The sequence below is a fragment of the Maylandia zebra genome, linkage group LG5 (assembly GCF_041146795.1).
Source record: "Maylandia zebra isolate NMK-2024a linkage group LG5, Mzebra_GT3a, whole genome shotgun sequence".
Lineage (NCBI taxonomy): Eukaryota > Metazoa > Chordata > Actinopteri > Cichliformes > Cichlidae > Maylandia > Maylandia zebra.
Genome location: NC_135171.1, coordinates 13011041 through 13027587, shown reverse-complemented (window position 1 = coordinate 13027587; position 16547 = coordinate 13011041). Strand labels below are relative to the sequence as shown.

The following is a 16547-nucleotide window of genomic DNA, read 5'->3' as shown; positions in this document are numbered from 1 at the left end:
AAACTGCAATACATTTCATTACAAGTCAAAATAAACAAAGCCGTAATTTAAAAACTGAAAGCACCTCTTGTGACTCTGAAGGCTTTTTATTCACTGCAAACACACATAAGAGATGGTTTATGGGTAACAGATTGCAGATGCATGCACGCCCTGAATGTCAGAGAGCTGTGCGGTCGATTAAATTACAGCGGAGATTTTGACTTGAAAGAGAAAAGACCAACAATATGTTTAAGAATCTGCTTTAGGCTCAGGAGCATCACACTATTTGAAGCCAGCGGCCATCCCACCTGGTTGGAAAACATAACATATCAGAGAAGCAGCCGAAAGCTGACGGCTGCAATATTACAAAAGAACACCAAGGACATTTGAGGTTTTAGGAGAATGTTTATTAGTCTGGCTGAGAGGCTGAAACATGTTTCTTGTGTTCAAGTACAAAATGATTTTAGAAGAATTTTTTTTACCCATAGCTAGTTTCTGAAGTTAAAATTGAATCTCTACTACACATTCCTGCCCTGTAAGAACAAACTGGTAAAACAAATAAAACGCTATGTGACACAAACTGTCCTTTTTTTTAAGGCGGAAGTGCTAACCGCAGGACCTCTGTGTCAATAAAAATTCACGTGACCCTGATGTATTCTCTGGAGTGGCACTGTAAACCTCCGCCTGTTGCCAGTAGGGAACACAGTGTGATACACACCCCAAACTTGACTGAAACACCACTGAGCCCCAGCACTGTTATTTACCTCCATCACCACATCTCCCTGCTCCTATGCCAGTTTCTAATCATCCCCCACCCAGATACAGAGATTTAAGAGGGAAGTTCTCTTAAATCTCGTTGGGGGGGAATCCAGCCCCCCCCCATCCCCTCCCTCACAGGAGGGTAAATCGACTGTGAGAGAAGGCACTCTGCTGCTGGTTTTTGATGTTCCTCTCTCATTTCAGTAGTCCTTTTTGAGAAAGAGGGTCCATAAAAGGGAACAACTTGCTGTCAGAGTCAGGGAGACGGGGGAGGGACGCAGAAGGACAGAACATCACAGGGCAGATGTTCTGAGTATGCCGCAGCCTCAGAACACAAGAGCTTTCTGAAGAAGTCACGCCATCATGACAAATCTTTATCTGAGCCCACTTAACACGATGTAAGGACTGTCTCATGCTGCAGTCTCAGAGATTTTCTGGAGTGTAAGGCCATTCTAGTGTCCTTTTTTGATGACACTGGCGTTTGATATGTATGTTGTTGTTTTTTCAATATGCATGTCAGCCTGAGCTTATAGGCATTTAGCCACAGGAGGCTTGCAGGGATTTCTTTTATTGTATTCTGCATGAGGAGTAGCAGGTTCACCAAGCTTTACTCGATGCCTTTATATTCAGACTCAGCTCTATCCATTCCTTGCTGACATAAGCTGAATATGGAGCACTGCATGAGTAGACTTGATTACCTGCAAAAAATTAATTCCAATACTCACAGGTTTGTTGGGGCTGAGCAAGGTCCTGGTGACAGAAAGTGTCAGTTGTGTGGATTTCAGAGCTGATCCTGCCTGGTTGTGCGATCAGATCTCTACCTAACAGTAACATCTGGTGACGGCGATAAGGGCAGTTCCCTGTAGGACTTCCTCTTTGATGGCTTTCGCACAGTGCTAGCTATGAGGGTGTGTTGTAATGCTTCAGAGAACCTCTGATAGCTGCATCTGTCGATGCTGAAAGTGATACACCCGGCGCTTGATGCATTCAGGTGAATTTTTTGCATTTTAGGGGTGGAGTTACAAAACCATTTGAACTGCCTCATACATTTTCTATTGTGCATACTGAAGACGAAAGGCACACTTATAGACAGTTTAACCTAAGCTGTTTAAAGAATTTACGCTGAAAACCCAACTGTTATGAGGCCAAAGCATTGAAAGACTCAGCTGTGGAGACATCTGTCATTATGGTGATACAAACTAACTCTCCTTCAGAGCATCAACATGAGAGAAAATATGCCTGCAGGTTCTTAAATTACAGACAAACTTCAGCTTGACTCTGGACACAAAGTTGAGTGTGCTGTCAAGTTTTAACCCTGTAATGCCAAGTGTATCATATTTGATACATAGTTACCAACCTCTACATCATCACTGTACGATATTTTTAACCATAACCACCTCATATCTTTTTAATTTGTTTAAGATAAGCCAATTTTCTGGCATTTATTTCATAGTTCAGGCTTTTTAGTCTTAACCTGTCACATAAAAACTTACATCATTTCTTTTTGGTGTGGCAATATTGTTTTGAAATATGAGCATAACTTTTCTGCACTTGTGGAAAAATGTGTTGGAATTCTTTTAATGCTTTTTAAATGTGCTGTGTGCACTGGGAGACTGAGATCGAGGCATACTGAGAGATACTGTGTACAGCAGCACTGCTGCCCAGAGCAGCACCTGTCAGCTGCTGTGTTGTGACAGGCTTCACTCCACCTGTTGCCAGCATGGAAAGATAGTGTGTCACTCTGGGCAACACCTGAGAGATTTCACGGTCTTTTTTTTTGTTAATCACTGAAAATGTCAGTTTATGTAAAAGTGCATCTCCTCATGATATAATCCACCGGCAAGCAAGAAGAAGTGCCACAAATAATGAAGACAGGTCAAACAGGTGGGACGAGGTGAGAAAACGAAAAAAGGGAAAAATCCAGTGCAAATACACTATTGCTAAACTCACAGCACCTTCTATTTGTATTGGAGATTTAAGTTATTTTATCAAATGTATGTATTTTAATTTGTTGCCTTAGATTTAGTGATTTAAAGTATTAGTGATTCCAGTGGGTACAAAAAAAATCCCCAAAAAGATTTGAGTCAAACTCAGGATACATATTTCAAAAGCACTTGACTGCACATTCAACTGTCTGCCAGGTTCGCTAATTAGAAATAGTGGGTATAAAAACTAACTTCAGCAAAGCTCTGCAGCACTTAACTGGAATCCTAGACTGGATCTATTAATAGGCTGTAAAAGATTTAACTGGCTGAGGATGTATTAAACGCTTAAATGGGCCAGAAAAGTATAAAAGTATGTCTCGAACCTCTGCTGAAGATAAATCGTTGTTTTCTTCGACTAAACATGCAATTACACCAACACGCGGTCTATTTTTCTAATTAAAATTCATCAAATTTCAGACGAATGACTGTACAAAAGAAAACAAAAAGGGGCCGTGCTCCTCCACGTGAAATATGACTGTTTTTTAAACAACAAACACACAGCCCATCTTGTCACCTAACAGTGTGTGCTCCGCAAACAAGTGTTACTTGGCAGTGATTGCTTAATGAAGGGCAGAGCAATTATATTGTACAGAGTGTAACGTTTTTGTTGTTAATTGGTATCACAGATTTTGCCCGGCTTAATGCAATATTGAATTCAAACACTTTTTGTCATTGCAGTCTTTCATTTGAAACTACACAGAGAGAATCAGAGTGAAAAACAAAGAAAGTAGCTTTTGGAATGTCTGGTTACCCTCGCTAATTAGGAGCTCTGTATATAGACCCACGCTCCACTGAGGAGTAACCAGCGTTCACGTGCACGTGCACACACAGTCCAACACATACACATGCGCAACATGCGTTCCTATATTGTTTACAAATCCCCCTGAGATTAAACTTGCAGCAGAACAATATCTGAACGCTGTGAAGACAAACACGGGTCCTCAGGGTCTGATTGTTAAAACAGGAGTTCTTCCAGTCGAGACATTGTGCATTCTGCTCTTGTCTCTGGCTTCGCACTGACCGCAACTCTGTTCCCTGATTCTGAGAGAAGCTCTACATCTCTCCATGCTCTGCAGAATCTGATAATGATGCATCCAGCCAAGATGCTGTAACATAAATATCTCGCTGACGTGCCCTTGTCTAAACCAACGAGAAAAAGCCAAGAGTCACGGTGAAACATTGATCTTATAAGCTAATGTAAAAAGGGCCCATAAACAACAAATTTTTTTGCAAGTCTCAGTAATAATTAATGTAAATATGGCTACCGCACAGCTTCCAATGAACTGCTACATTAGTTATCTTGAGAAGAGCACAGTATGATGACAAAAAGGGCCGTGGAGTCATGATTTTCCATGCAGTGATTGAGATTGCTGTATTAAGTGGGTATTAAGTAATTACAGACTTGTGTTCGCAGGTATTTTATAGCCCCTACAGCACCTATACCCCTCACCCAGCCCCAGTCACCAAGTCAAACAATAAGAATTTGTGAAGCTGCCCCATCCTTTGACAAATTAGGGTTATTAGTTATACAGTTATTAGCGCTACAGGTAGTTTTTGTATTTGTTATACTGTGTCTGAAGGCCTGAAGGCAGCCTTTTCAGATCAGCACATTAACTAGATTAGTTCAGTGAAATAAAGCTGTTGACTTAAAACTACTTAACCAGAGTTCAGTCGAGTTCCCAGACTCTCCCCCTAAAAACAGATTGTATGTATAACACATCGGTATTAGGGGTGCACAGTTATGATATGATGGTATGCAAGAAAAAGATGCTAGCAGCTGGTGATGTGAGACAGGAGCATCGCTTGAATGCTCCGTATGACAGGAACAGTAAACAGTGGATGGAAATCACTGACGTGGTTGCAGGTAAAGGAGGGCTTTAAGCAGCTGGTTAAAAAACTCGACCTGACATCTCAAGCAAAAAATACTTTATGTCCACTTTTCAGTTTCAGTTTTATTATGTGACAATTTTATTGTGCCGAGACGTTACGACGTGAAGTTACTTTAGTTATTGTTATTGTTCACGTGTTCAGCAGTTATGTTATAGTTTTGCTTAAATTTTCCAGGGAATACACAACCTTGGCTATTTTTGTGCTTGCATTTGACTTATGCTGTGTCATTGCTATTGCACTATAATGCTGCTGATGGTACTTTGCAGTAATGCACTCATACTGTGTATTAGGTAGTCTGTCATCAAAGCTGCAGTCTTGAAATGTTCAGTATTTCACAAATATCATTACTGTGAATTTTTGTGAAATATGATGATATCATTTTTTAGGTTATATCGCCCACCTCTACCATCCAGCTACTGTTTGCGCTGCAGTACTCTAGCTAAACTTGGATTGCTTCCTGGAAGTGCAGGTCTGACCATTTGTGCCATTGACTGGATCGTCTCCAATGTGTCAGGCAGTGACTCTGGAAATTGTATTTCATCTTTAGGAAAAGGATGAAGCTGGAGGGAGCCGCATCATGTAAGCAGGGTAGGTGAATTCTGAAGGTGAAGACTTTGAAGGTGAAGGCAGGATATTTAAATCTTGTTTTCTGTTTTTGTAACAAACATTTTGCACTCACACCTTGCACTGTTGAAGCAGACAAATAAAACCTTTTCTTTTTTTCATTTTCTCTAATCACAACTGTGAGTGTAATAACAAGTAAGTCTAAATGCAGAGCCGAGTACGCTACTCTTTTTGTCATGTTTTCTAACATTGAGCTGTTTGTATTGTTGGGGAGATGTTAGTTGACACTGATTTGATTCTTAATATCTCTAAGGAGTATTTTCTTATGATTTCTAAACAGATTTACCAACATGATGATGACATATATTTCTTGTAAGTCGCTGAACTCAAAACTATGTACATTATATCTGTGTATTCTGGGCTCTGGGGAGGCCAATCCATGTTGTGTGTTTTTCTATCCAGGTATGCTTTTACTGCATTGGCAGTATGTTTGAGATAATTTTCATGATGAAAATTGAAGCTATTGCCAATCAAATGCTTTCCAGATGGTATTGCATGGTTGCTCAAAATATGACTGTACTTTTCTGTGTTCATAAATCCATCAATTCGGACAAGATCTCCATTGTAATGAATAAATCTTCTTTTTTTTGGTACTGGTACTGGTTTTATATTGTTGTATTTATCCGTGACACCTTAAAGGCTGGTCCGTAAAAATATTGTCGGACATAAACCACTCCGTGGTGCAAAAAAGATGGGGACCGCTGGTGTAAGGTGTTTTTTTTAGGACTTGACCTTCAGATACTGTTCATCTGACAGTTTTTAGGCCTGACACTTCTTCGTTTGTCCTCCACTTGCCCAGTTTCCTCAAATCATTTACAGACACGCCATTACCAGTTCAGAGTATCCCAGATTATTAGCTATTACCTCTTTGGGAAATACTTTGCAAAACTAATATTTCATGTTAAACTGTGCTGTCTTTGGCATACCTAAATCTATCCTTTCATATATTTAACTAAAGAAAATGGGACAAATTAAGCTAAAATGCCTGAAGGTAACAATTTAAAATTGGTTCTTTGCTGAGTCGCTAGATATGTGTATAGACAGCACAGGTTCATTCCTTGAGTTAGGTGACTTTTTATGCTAGAAAAATGTATATGGCAGTTTAAAATGACCTAATAAACAAACAAACAAGCAGAAAAATCCAGTGAAAATGGTCAGGTACAAGGACTGTCTAAAGAAAAAATGTGACCTTCAAAAAGTCTGGAGAACTAATGCTTAAAAAATGAGTTGCTCAAGACTGCAGACAACTTTTTGTACATTATGGCTGAATAATCTACATTTTCACATTAGACTGTATTAGATTCATGATCTCATCACAAGTAGAAATAATTGGTACCTGGTTTGGATCCTTCTGCCACAGAGCCGTTATACACCTGGTTTTGAAACTCGGGTCTGTTGTCATTCATGTCGATCACATAGATGTACAGGTCGATCGGGTTCTCCACCTGGTTCCCGTTCATGTCCACTGCATGTGCACGCAGCTATAAAAAGGCCCAAGTGAAAGAAAAAAATGATATCATTAGCATTCAGTACAGCATTTAAGGTTGTATGAATATTCCATATATAGCTCAACTAAGTCTGATAACGAGGCATCGGATTGATGCATAAGACACTCTGCAAAGATTCTGCAGAAAGGAAAAACCTCAGTACCAACAGCTTCCTCGACTTTGTTAATTGGCATCTTCATATAATCTGCAAATATTCTTTTTCATGTCTGCCAACAGGGCATGAGTATCCTGTTGGTACCTTGGCACGGACCACAACAGCACAGACAGGGGCAAAGCAGTGAAATGTTCCAAACACACAAACAACACCTATTTTGTTGTTAGCACAGCCAGAGGCCTGAAAAATATCAGAGAGGTGTTGCTGCTCAAGCTGTGGTTTCTTTTTGTTCAGGGAGAATGTTTGTCTCAGTTTGTTCTGACAAAGCCATCCATTTGGATGGATGTCTCCGTCTGATGAGCTGTTCCTTGACAATTCACAGTGTGAGAAGAGAGAAAGAGAGAGGAGAGAGGGAAAGAAAGAAGGGGCGGGGAAAAAAACGGCGAATGAGATGGGACGAAGAGAAGAGAAGAGTGAATGAGTCCTGTGGAAGCAAATGAGAGATGAAAATACAAAGAGGCAGTGCGGAGGTGTGGGGGCTTGAACAGGCAAGACTGACAAAAGCAATCATCATCTGCAGTGGAATGTCTTAATCTCCACCACTGCTCTTACACACCCCTCTAATGATATCTAATATAACGCAAAGCTTTGTAATAGCCCTGGAACCAAACTGGCACTGTTCACCATGACTTACATTACTCTCATTCAATTGCATACACATTCGTATCCTCTGCAGAAATGTTAATCAATCACAGCTTGGCTTGTTAAATGGAGAAGGGCTCTCATTCTGGCTAAAACAGACACGCTGGCAGCAAAATATTTTGTCTGCACACAGTCGAGGAGGGTCTTCCTGTCAGCCTATTTACAGGAAACCGTGATGCATTGTGGGGCGACATGAAAGATTGAATGGCGGCACCTGCCTTTGCCAAAACACCACCGATCATGTCGGCTTTTGTGCCTGTCTGTCAAGGATTCATCGAACCCTAGCCGAACTGCTTGAGCATTCCAAACACCAATTCAGACACATGTTTAGACACATTAACACGGACGCCGACGAGCAGGAAGATTACACACTGGGGAGGCGTGCACAGCCAATCAAAAGAGCCCTCTTTAGCCACTTAATGATCCTCAAGATGCTAGTTTTCCATTGGCTGAAGCACAGCAAACAAACATGGAGAGGAGACCCAACAAACAAACAAGCCCAATCTGTTTTCTCAGCTGTGAACACTGCACAGTGTGAAAGTGTGACTGTGATATGTGCGACTGCGATATGTGTGGCTGCCTCAACTGCACTGGTGTGTATGTGCGACCGCTGTGTATTTTTGTCTTCGTGTCACACTGTGTTTTCGTTTGTATGTGTTCTGTCCTTTCTGCTTGCAGATTTGTGTGTGTGTGTATATTCCTGCACATTTTCTTTTATTTCTATATGTGTCAGCGTTTATATATTCACATTTCTGCATGTGTCTTCCTGCGTATGTTCTCGGGAGTCTGTTTATGTGTCTCTGCGTTTGTGTGCTCAGTGGCGGGGTTGGAAATGTGATCACAGGGCCTGGATGAGTGTGCCTTGTGCAAACTGCAAATGTATGTGTGGAAAGCAACATCAGTATTCTGCAGCGTGAGCTTTAGGATGACTGGACCAACCACAGAGGAGAAATACAGTTTGTACTTTGCACCATTGGCTCCCTTAGCCAATGTATAGCTATACTAGCATGGTGCTTCAAGTGGAGTGTTTATTTTTCCTGCTAAGATTCTGAGGCCAAGGTTACCTTGTAGCTTTAAGAATCGTGTTACCAGCAGCCTGTCACAAAATCACGTAATTTCTTCTCTTTAGTTCCTACACTATATGTACTCTATGTACAATATATGTATGTATACATGAGTAAATAAACTGTATATACTCACTGAGAATAGTGCTACATTTCAGCTAGCAACAGTCCGCCATGATAAAGACTCATGTAGTGATTAATGACTTCTGGCCAATGCTCATGTTGAGAGTTAATTAGTAATTAACTTTGCAACACTCATGCCTCAGTCCAATGTATGAGGCGTGAGCGTTGCAAGGCAAAACTTAGATCTTCATCTCATAACATGTAAAATTAATATTGTGAAGCGCTATTCTTATCTCGCCAAAAGAAATAACCAGTAGGCTGTTCAGAGGTGATTTATTTTCAAGTCATCTAAACCAAATCCATTGCATTAACTTAAAATTAAGAAGCGCTCACTTAATTAGGCATGGAATATTAAGCTCATGAGTTATCCTTTACAGATGTGTCATACATAACCTCACATGAACATGAAGATCAAGATATTGTTGGAATTTTTTCTGTCTCACGTGCTGCATGGAACAGCAGATAGTGTAGATGAAATATTCATTTTGGATTTGGTCAGCTTGCTGCATGAGTGGCTCTTACAGGAAGCAGGGCACAGAGCAGCTACCCAATTGCTGTATATTTAGCGGGCAGTTACCTGTGCTAGTTCCATAATGTTGCTATGCCCATGTTGGCAAACTCTACACAGACACTCTGTATTAGGGAGCTGGCAAAGAGTGTTTAATGTTCGCTTGACTGTGTTGGATCTTCGCGTGCTCACATGACACGTAGTTAGATAAGCATTTACACTATTTTAATTATACCTCGTTCACAATAACACTTATAACTTATGATTTCAGTTGTAGTTTAGCTTAGACTTACTTTTTGGAGGCCATGGGTTTAAGACAACCTAGCTTAGAAGATAAAGTCTAATGAATCTGAATATCTTTTGATTTTTTAAAGTCGAGTTCCAGCAGTTGGTCAAAGTTTAAACTTATTTACTGAGACATCTTAACATGCTTTAGAAGGAATGGCATAAAAAACGTGGCCAGCTCGTTGATTTAACTCCAAATGCTTGCAAAACTAATTACATTACCATTAGTGTCTATTTTTAAAGCCATTTAGTACACGTTAACATCATGGCGTCACAACATAAACATGTTAGTATTGCCATTTCAAGCCTCACAGCGCTGTTATTGTAGCTGAATGCAATATCAATATAAATACAGTAATAAGCATAATGGTTCCAGAAAATTACTTGTATTTGAGGCCAGTTGAAAAAATGCTGTATACCAGCTGTCCATGACCGGATCTTTTAGATTATAACCCTTCCTGTATGCTTCAGTGCATGCATTCATGCAACAAAAGATGGAAAAAGAAAAAAAAGCACATCTGGGTTTTTTTTTTTTTCTTCTTGCAATTCTCCTTGTGCCCTGCTTCATCACAGTAGGTCTGTATTACAAAACTGAAGCTCAGGCTAACACCCACTCTCCTCACCTCACAGATCACTTCCCCCTGGTGCTAGTCTGTCAAAAACAGCCTTGTCTCTCTTTTCTCTTGAACCCAAAACTAACAAGCAAAGTTTGGCCTATGAGGGCACACAGTAGTGGTGGGAACTTCCTATCAAGTTAAAAGGAGGAAAGTCATGGACTAAATTTCCCGTGGGTCGATCACTAGCTACATTCTCCTGCAGTAAATCATACATCACATCACAAGCAGCATGGGTCCACGGTGTCTAAATAGGAGGTTCATTCAACTTGAAGTGCTCTCAACCATACATGCTGTTTTCACTACAGGTTGTGTCAAATAAGAACTGTTTACTGAGCCGCTGTCCTTTCCCAGGGACCAATAACCTGCCTGCTTTATTGATCCCAATTTGCTGGTTGAGAGTACGAGCAGGTATGGAGAGACAACAATCACATACACAGTCAGCAGTGACCAGAGTCTGAATGCAGCAAGTGAGGGAACAAGAGGATCATCTGCATGAGAAAAGCAAGACAAACTAATCAAGAAGACAATCACATAGAGCTTTGTGGAATTTACCAATCCATATCTATGTGCATGCCTGTGTGTATACATTCAAAGTTTGTACTGTTGGCATAATGCTGAGTGTATGCAATGAAGGCACCCCCTCCCCTCTTTCCTGAAGAGACAGGAGCATGCTTTTGAATTAGCTCTATCGGCGGCTCAGCCATCCATCACTCTGACAGGCGCGCAGGAGTTGTGACTCTGACACCGGCATTCACCTCAAGTGGAGGTGTTAGTCTTTGCTGAGATAAACTGAAACCTGTAATGTGGGTATATGAACCAATGGCCTAGCATTAGCACAAGCCTCATGTGGCCCTGCATATTTAATTCACACATATGAAAAGCTGTTTAACCCGAGGTTCCAGAGAGACCAATCATCTGGTTTTCTCTGTGTGCATATGTGTGCGTGAGTGTGGTAGGGAATCACTAGGCCACATGTAGGCTAACTATACAGCTGTCAGCCTGCCCCAATGAGCAGCGCAGCTGCTCAGAGTGCATGAGGTAAGTTTGCAACAATGTGTGGGATTGAAGTGCAAAAAGGAAAGTGGGACACAGACAGAAAGTAAGAGAGGTGGAAAAGAAGACCTGAGCCCACTAACGGTAAATCAGCTATCAATCAGCATGCCATACACAGAAACACACACATATACCAGCTCATACACACATATGCCAAGCTTGTTAGCTCTGATGGCACAAACGTGCACAACAATTTACCTGCACATCACTTTGCATTTGTGTGTTCAAATCCTCCTACTCTGCACTGCTAAACCCAAATCCATATGGCAGTTTCCGCGGCAGTGGGTTTTGTCAAACCAGTCTTCATTTCATAGCTGATTTCGGCTTCAATTAACTCCTGGAGCGGCTGATGTGAAGGTACTGTACATCAGAGCAGTGATTGCTCTGAATGCACCCTGACTTGTCATTTAGTTTTGGCAGACGACATTACTTGTTAAAAGGAAAGGTAGATGGGGAAGAGATGGGCCCCGGCACATTTCCTCAGGGATAATTGGGAGATAATGAGACAGACATAACTGGAGCTAGAGAGAAAACAAAAACAGGCGAGTAGAGACGTTTCTTTCTTACATGGAAGGAAGCTCTTTCTTCTCTGTCCAGAGGTTGGGTGACAAACATGTTGCCGCTGATGGGATCTATGTTGTAGATACCACTCGGGGGCTGATCAGCGCCTGCTCCGGTGATGCTGTAGCGGATGCCCACATCCTTATCCTGATCGGAGCGGATCTGAGGACAGAGCCAGAGAAGCAAGTTGAACAGAGAGGAAAATCTTTTTTTTTTTTAGTCCTTTCAAGCTTTGCCTGCAATTGCAACAAAAAGTACAAAATGTTCAGAGCAGAACAGTATGTGACATAAATTGTCAAAAACACACTATGACCTTAAACTAAAAGTTTGTGAGAAAACTAATAGTATGTGGAATGTTTGATAGATACATTGATGATAACATTTTCACAGAAAACTCTCTTTTGTGTCTTTGAACATACAGCCCAGAGGTGAAAATGGAAGATTGAACAATGTGCACTGAGGGGAAATAGATGTACTGCCAGCAGATTTTTGTCCGATCTTTGATTTTCTTTACTTTTATGGCAGATTTTATGGCATGTGTCTGAATTATGGCAGAAGCCTTGAAAAAAAGAATCAACATGACTTCATGTCCAACAATGACAGCATTTCTGATGGAGACTTTCCTGGACTGTGAAACTGATTAATGACTTCATTTTACATTTCTTCTCATTTCAGCTTTTACACATTTAGTCACAGGCAAAGAAAAAAGACGTAGCATGACACCACTTCCTGTGAGATAGTATCTCTAGCACTGAAAAGCTACACCACTGGTACTCCATTTTTCTCTGAGCTTGAATTTTGCTTTTTATTAGCTGTTTTAGGTTAAACAAAACAAAAAAACAGACTTTTTTTCTCCACTTTTTCACTATCCGGATATCAACACTGGAAATCCCGAGAACTGACCACCGCCCCCAGAGGCCTAGCCATCAAAAGATTCCCGATGGGTCCCCAGACTCCACCATACTGACTGCAGCTGGTAATGGTAGATTGCTGCAAGCGATCTCCCAGGAAGCAGAACGAGGTCTACCATTGCCAGCAGCAAACCAAGACTGTGGCTTTTCTGTGCATCTGCAGGACAAGTCTCACAGATAAATGATGAATAACCTCAAGAACCAGATCAACAGCAATCCGGCCAGTTTGGGCCTGGACTAGCAAACTTTATAAAAATAAAATATTTACACATATCCCCTATAACTCTGTAATCATACTACACCTTTCTCTCTTGTTGTATGTTTGCAGTTACACCTTCCAGTAGCATGGACAGGCTTGGCTGTCTGTGGACAAATACTTACAGATACTAACCCTAAAGTACAGTTAAATACTACTTATATAGCTAATTCATACCTTTTATTTGAAAGGGGCATTTCTATCAGGGATGGACATTTGAGAGCTCATGTTAACAAAAGATGTTAAAAAACAGCCCACTTGGTTTTCACTTGATTACTGGTGTGTCTCTGTAGTGTAGAGGCTTCCACATTTACTAAACAAGCAACAGATCCCTTGTTCAAGACCGGGAGGAGACCCAAACGCCTCAGAGCGACCTGTCAGGAACTACATCTGGTGTGAAAACTTGTCAAATCCCACACATTGTGCTACCTGCTGTGGTGAATAAGGGAGCAGGAGGAAGAAGCTTGTTTCCATTTAATTGCTGCACATTACAACAAAAATCAGCTAGTAATCATAAAGAATTACCACTGGTGATGTTTATGAAATGACATCCTTTCCAGCCAATTTCTCAGTATTTTTTAAAATAACTTCATGGGAGTAAAGTGGTTAAACTAAATAAGAACTCACAACAAAAAAACCCAAACTGTTATTAATGTGAAACATAGCAAAATGATGTTTTTTGGGGTTTTTTAAAAAAGATTTTTGTATGTTTGCAGTTGTTGTCATGTTGTACAATAACTTTCAGCTACTGGATGCCTGCTTGGTAGTACTGGGTGAGAGATAAGAGGCTAAACATCTTGATTGTCTCAAAGCAGTGCAAACGACTGATTACAATAGTCAATAACTAGTTCACCTTGACTTTTCCCTGGGATTTTACAAGGATTAAGGGTGGGCTTAAGTTAAGTGGCCACACTGCTGATTATAGGTTGCAAAGCTACAACTGACAATACTGATTAAAAGTGTTTAACAATTAATTAACCATTTTGTTCATTAAATTCCTGAAAGTATTACAAATGGCCCAATAATTTGTTCTTCTAATTTAATCTATTATATACGATTGTGATAAGTTTGCATATGCAAGTTTTACTGTAGACAAACAGAGAAAAACGGAAAATCATTAACTGTAGTGGAAAAAAGCTGCAATGCTTTATTCCAATAATATATATTAAAAGAGTAGAACAGAGGAAAAAGTACAAATACTTCCAAAAATGTCAGCAGTGCAAGAGAGTGCAGTGCGTATGTGTTTAAGGTGACGCAGGTTTGAGTGACCGTAGTGAGACTTTAGTGAGTGTAGAAGGAAGAGGGTTTATGGGAGGCGGAGCGAGAGAATCAATCAATAATCGGGATAGCTGCCAATTAAATTCGGTGCTGGTGTTTTAGCTCTGCAGCGGTAATCAAATAATCTTTCCTCCGACTTCAAACTCACGTTCTAAACACAACGCCGGGTTTCCTGGTTTTTTTTTCTACTTTATTGGGACTGAACCATCACTATGGTTACAAGTCAGAGGGAATAATGGAGAAATGAAGAAAAGGGAAGTCTTGACTCTTTTTTCTCTCTATCTTTCTCTTCCCCCTCCTATGCAATTTTCCTGGTCTGTGGGGCTGCAGATCATGCATGAAAATGAAATTACTTCATCCGTTCAGTGGTGACGGTGGCTGCTGCATAAAACATTTCTCTGTTTGAACATGATACCCTCTCTCTTAATTTCGAACGTGGTGCTCCCACACCCACGGTGCAGCGCTCCTCTGTAGCTTTCACAATTTTCATTTCCTGAGCTCGCTTCACACAGGATCCATTTGTGGATGCTGCAGGTTCAGGTGTAATGTACAATATTGTAAAAATTCTATCAATCTGTGCACTTAGGCGGTTCCATTTGGCATTTAATCACTGGAGCACGAAGATACTGTAGGACTAATTGCATTTATTATTCACAACACCCACTATCTGCCAATCAAAGCAGGATGAAATTATGGCATAAACAATAACATAATTTGATCATTCACCCTCATCATCAATGTCATTTGTTTGGATAACAGACAGATAATGTGGAGCAGATCAGACGCATTATGCATTTCAGTAATGAGAACGTGCCTGTGAAATCTTCTGTCTTATCTGTGAAGGAGACAAACACGTTAAGGGCTCTGTGCTCAAAACCAGAAGAAATACACACACGCGCAAACAACAAACATCTGCTCAAGCTGCAGGGACAGCCAGAAAGAAGAAGAAGAAGAAGATGAAGAAAAAGAAAAATTCACCACCCCGAATCGGCTTTTTCTTCTTTTTTTTTAGCATAGACATTTCCTGGGTGGATAAGAAGCAGCTTGTAGTCATGTATGTGAGTTTAGTGAAGTGTTTGACAGGTAAGAGATTCTCTCTGTGTGCACCAATGCGTGGATCAAAAGGACCAGCTCAGTTCAATAATTCACAAGGCCGTCATGAGGGAATCATGAAATTTTCACCTGCCACGGGTATGCGAGTCTGCATGCGGACTTGTGCACGTTTACTTAACGACAGTGTGTGTTTGCGAGCAATCTGTTTCTTCGGCGGAACTTCAAAGCTCAGAGAGTGCAGTTAGCAATTCAGTATAATAGCCCAAAGAGGAGACAAAGGAACTCTTACACATCATGCGGCCTTTTGCTCTTATGCCTTCTTAAAATTCCACATCAAGGCCACATGAGACCAGATGTCATATTTGTTGGTGTCTCTTAATGAAGAGTCTTTATATCAATAAATTGAATAAATGAAGAAGCGCGGTTTCTCGGTGCCCCGGGAATCCCATGAGTGACAACTGCTCAATTGAGCCATTTGAATAGAATGCTAATGATGAAAGCAGGGATTTCTGTCCTCCTCTTGCTTTCTCGCTCAGTGTCTATCTATCCCCATCTTTAATTCTCCTTGTTATTTCAGTTCCTCCTAGTAGATCGAATGGCTACTAATCACACTTAAAATAGCAGGGAGAGGCAGATGCAAGGGACTTAACTGGTTGTCTGTCTCAGTCAGATCAGAACAGACATCAGATAAGTGACCTATTTGTAGCTCTCTGAGAGTGATTTCCTTGATTACTGACAACTGCTAGGATCCTGGGAGACAAGCTATCAGCGTGAGAAGAAAGATGGAGAGGGATGGAGGCAGAGAGACACAGAGAGCGAAAGCAATGGGAGTTGGAGAAAATTAGATGAAGAATTAGTGTTCTGCTTAAACTCCTTGGGGTGACACAAGGCACGCAAACACATAGAAGAAAAGAAACGGAAAGGAATACATTTCCATTTATTTAGCATAGCGGCTGGCTGCCTAATTAGCGCACTGTGAAGTTTCAGTCTGTCCAAATCTCCTTTAATTGATCCAACCCTGTATGATCGCCCTATCTGCATAAGTAGTTTGATGCCGACATAAACAGGGACTAATTTGGTGTTTATTTGATGGCACTCTGTTTTTCATCTATTTACTCCGAGTCTAACTTATTTCTAGCAACGCTGCAAAATGAACACAGCCGGATTTTGCTGTACAAGGGACACGCACGTGTGCAGCTATTCTTCTCTTTCCCAGGAAACAACTATCCTTTAACCAGGAAGTCATTAGGACAGCGTGCCGCAGGCACCCATGGGATCATTAAGGGTTATGTGTGCC

At 40.9% G+C, this 16547-nt stretch overlaps 1 protein-coding gene across 3 annotated transcripts in view; it reads right to left on the bottom strand.

Annotated features, from left to right (window-relative positions):
- The window catches only part of cdh4 (cadherin 4, type 1, R-cadherin (retinal)), a 229305-nt gene that overhangs the window by 38622 nt on the left and 174136 nt on the right, over positions 1-16547 (bottom strand). For all 3 annotated transcript variants that reach the window (XM_076883786.1, XM_076883788.1, XM_076883787.1), the window contains 2 exons: positions 11759-11914; positions 6574-6718 (listed from right to left, as the gene is read on the bottom strand). In XM_076883786.1, coding sequence (XP_076739901.1) covers positions 6574-6718; positions 11759-11914 — 301 coding nt within the window. The remainder of the gene's footprint in view (positions 1-6573; positions 6719-11758; positions 11915-16547) is intronic.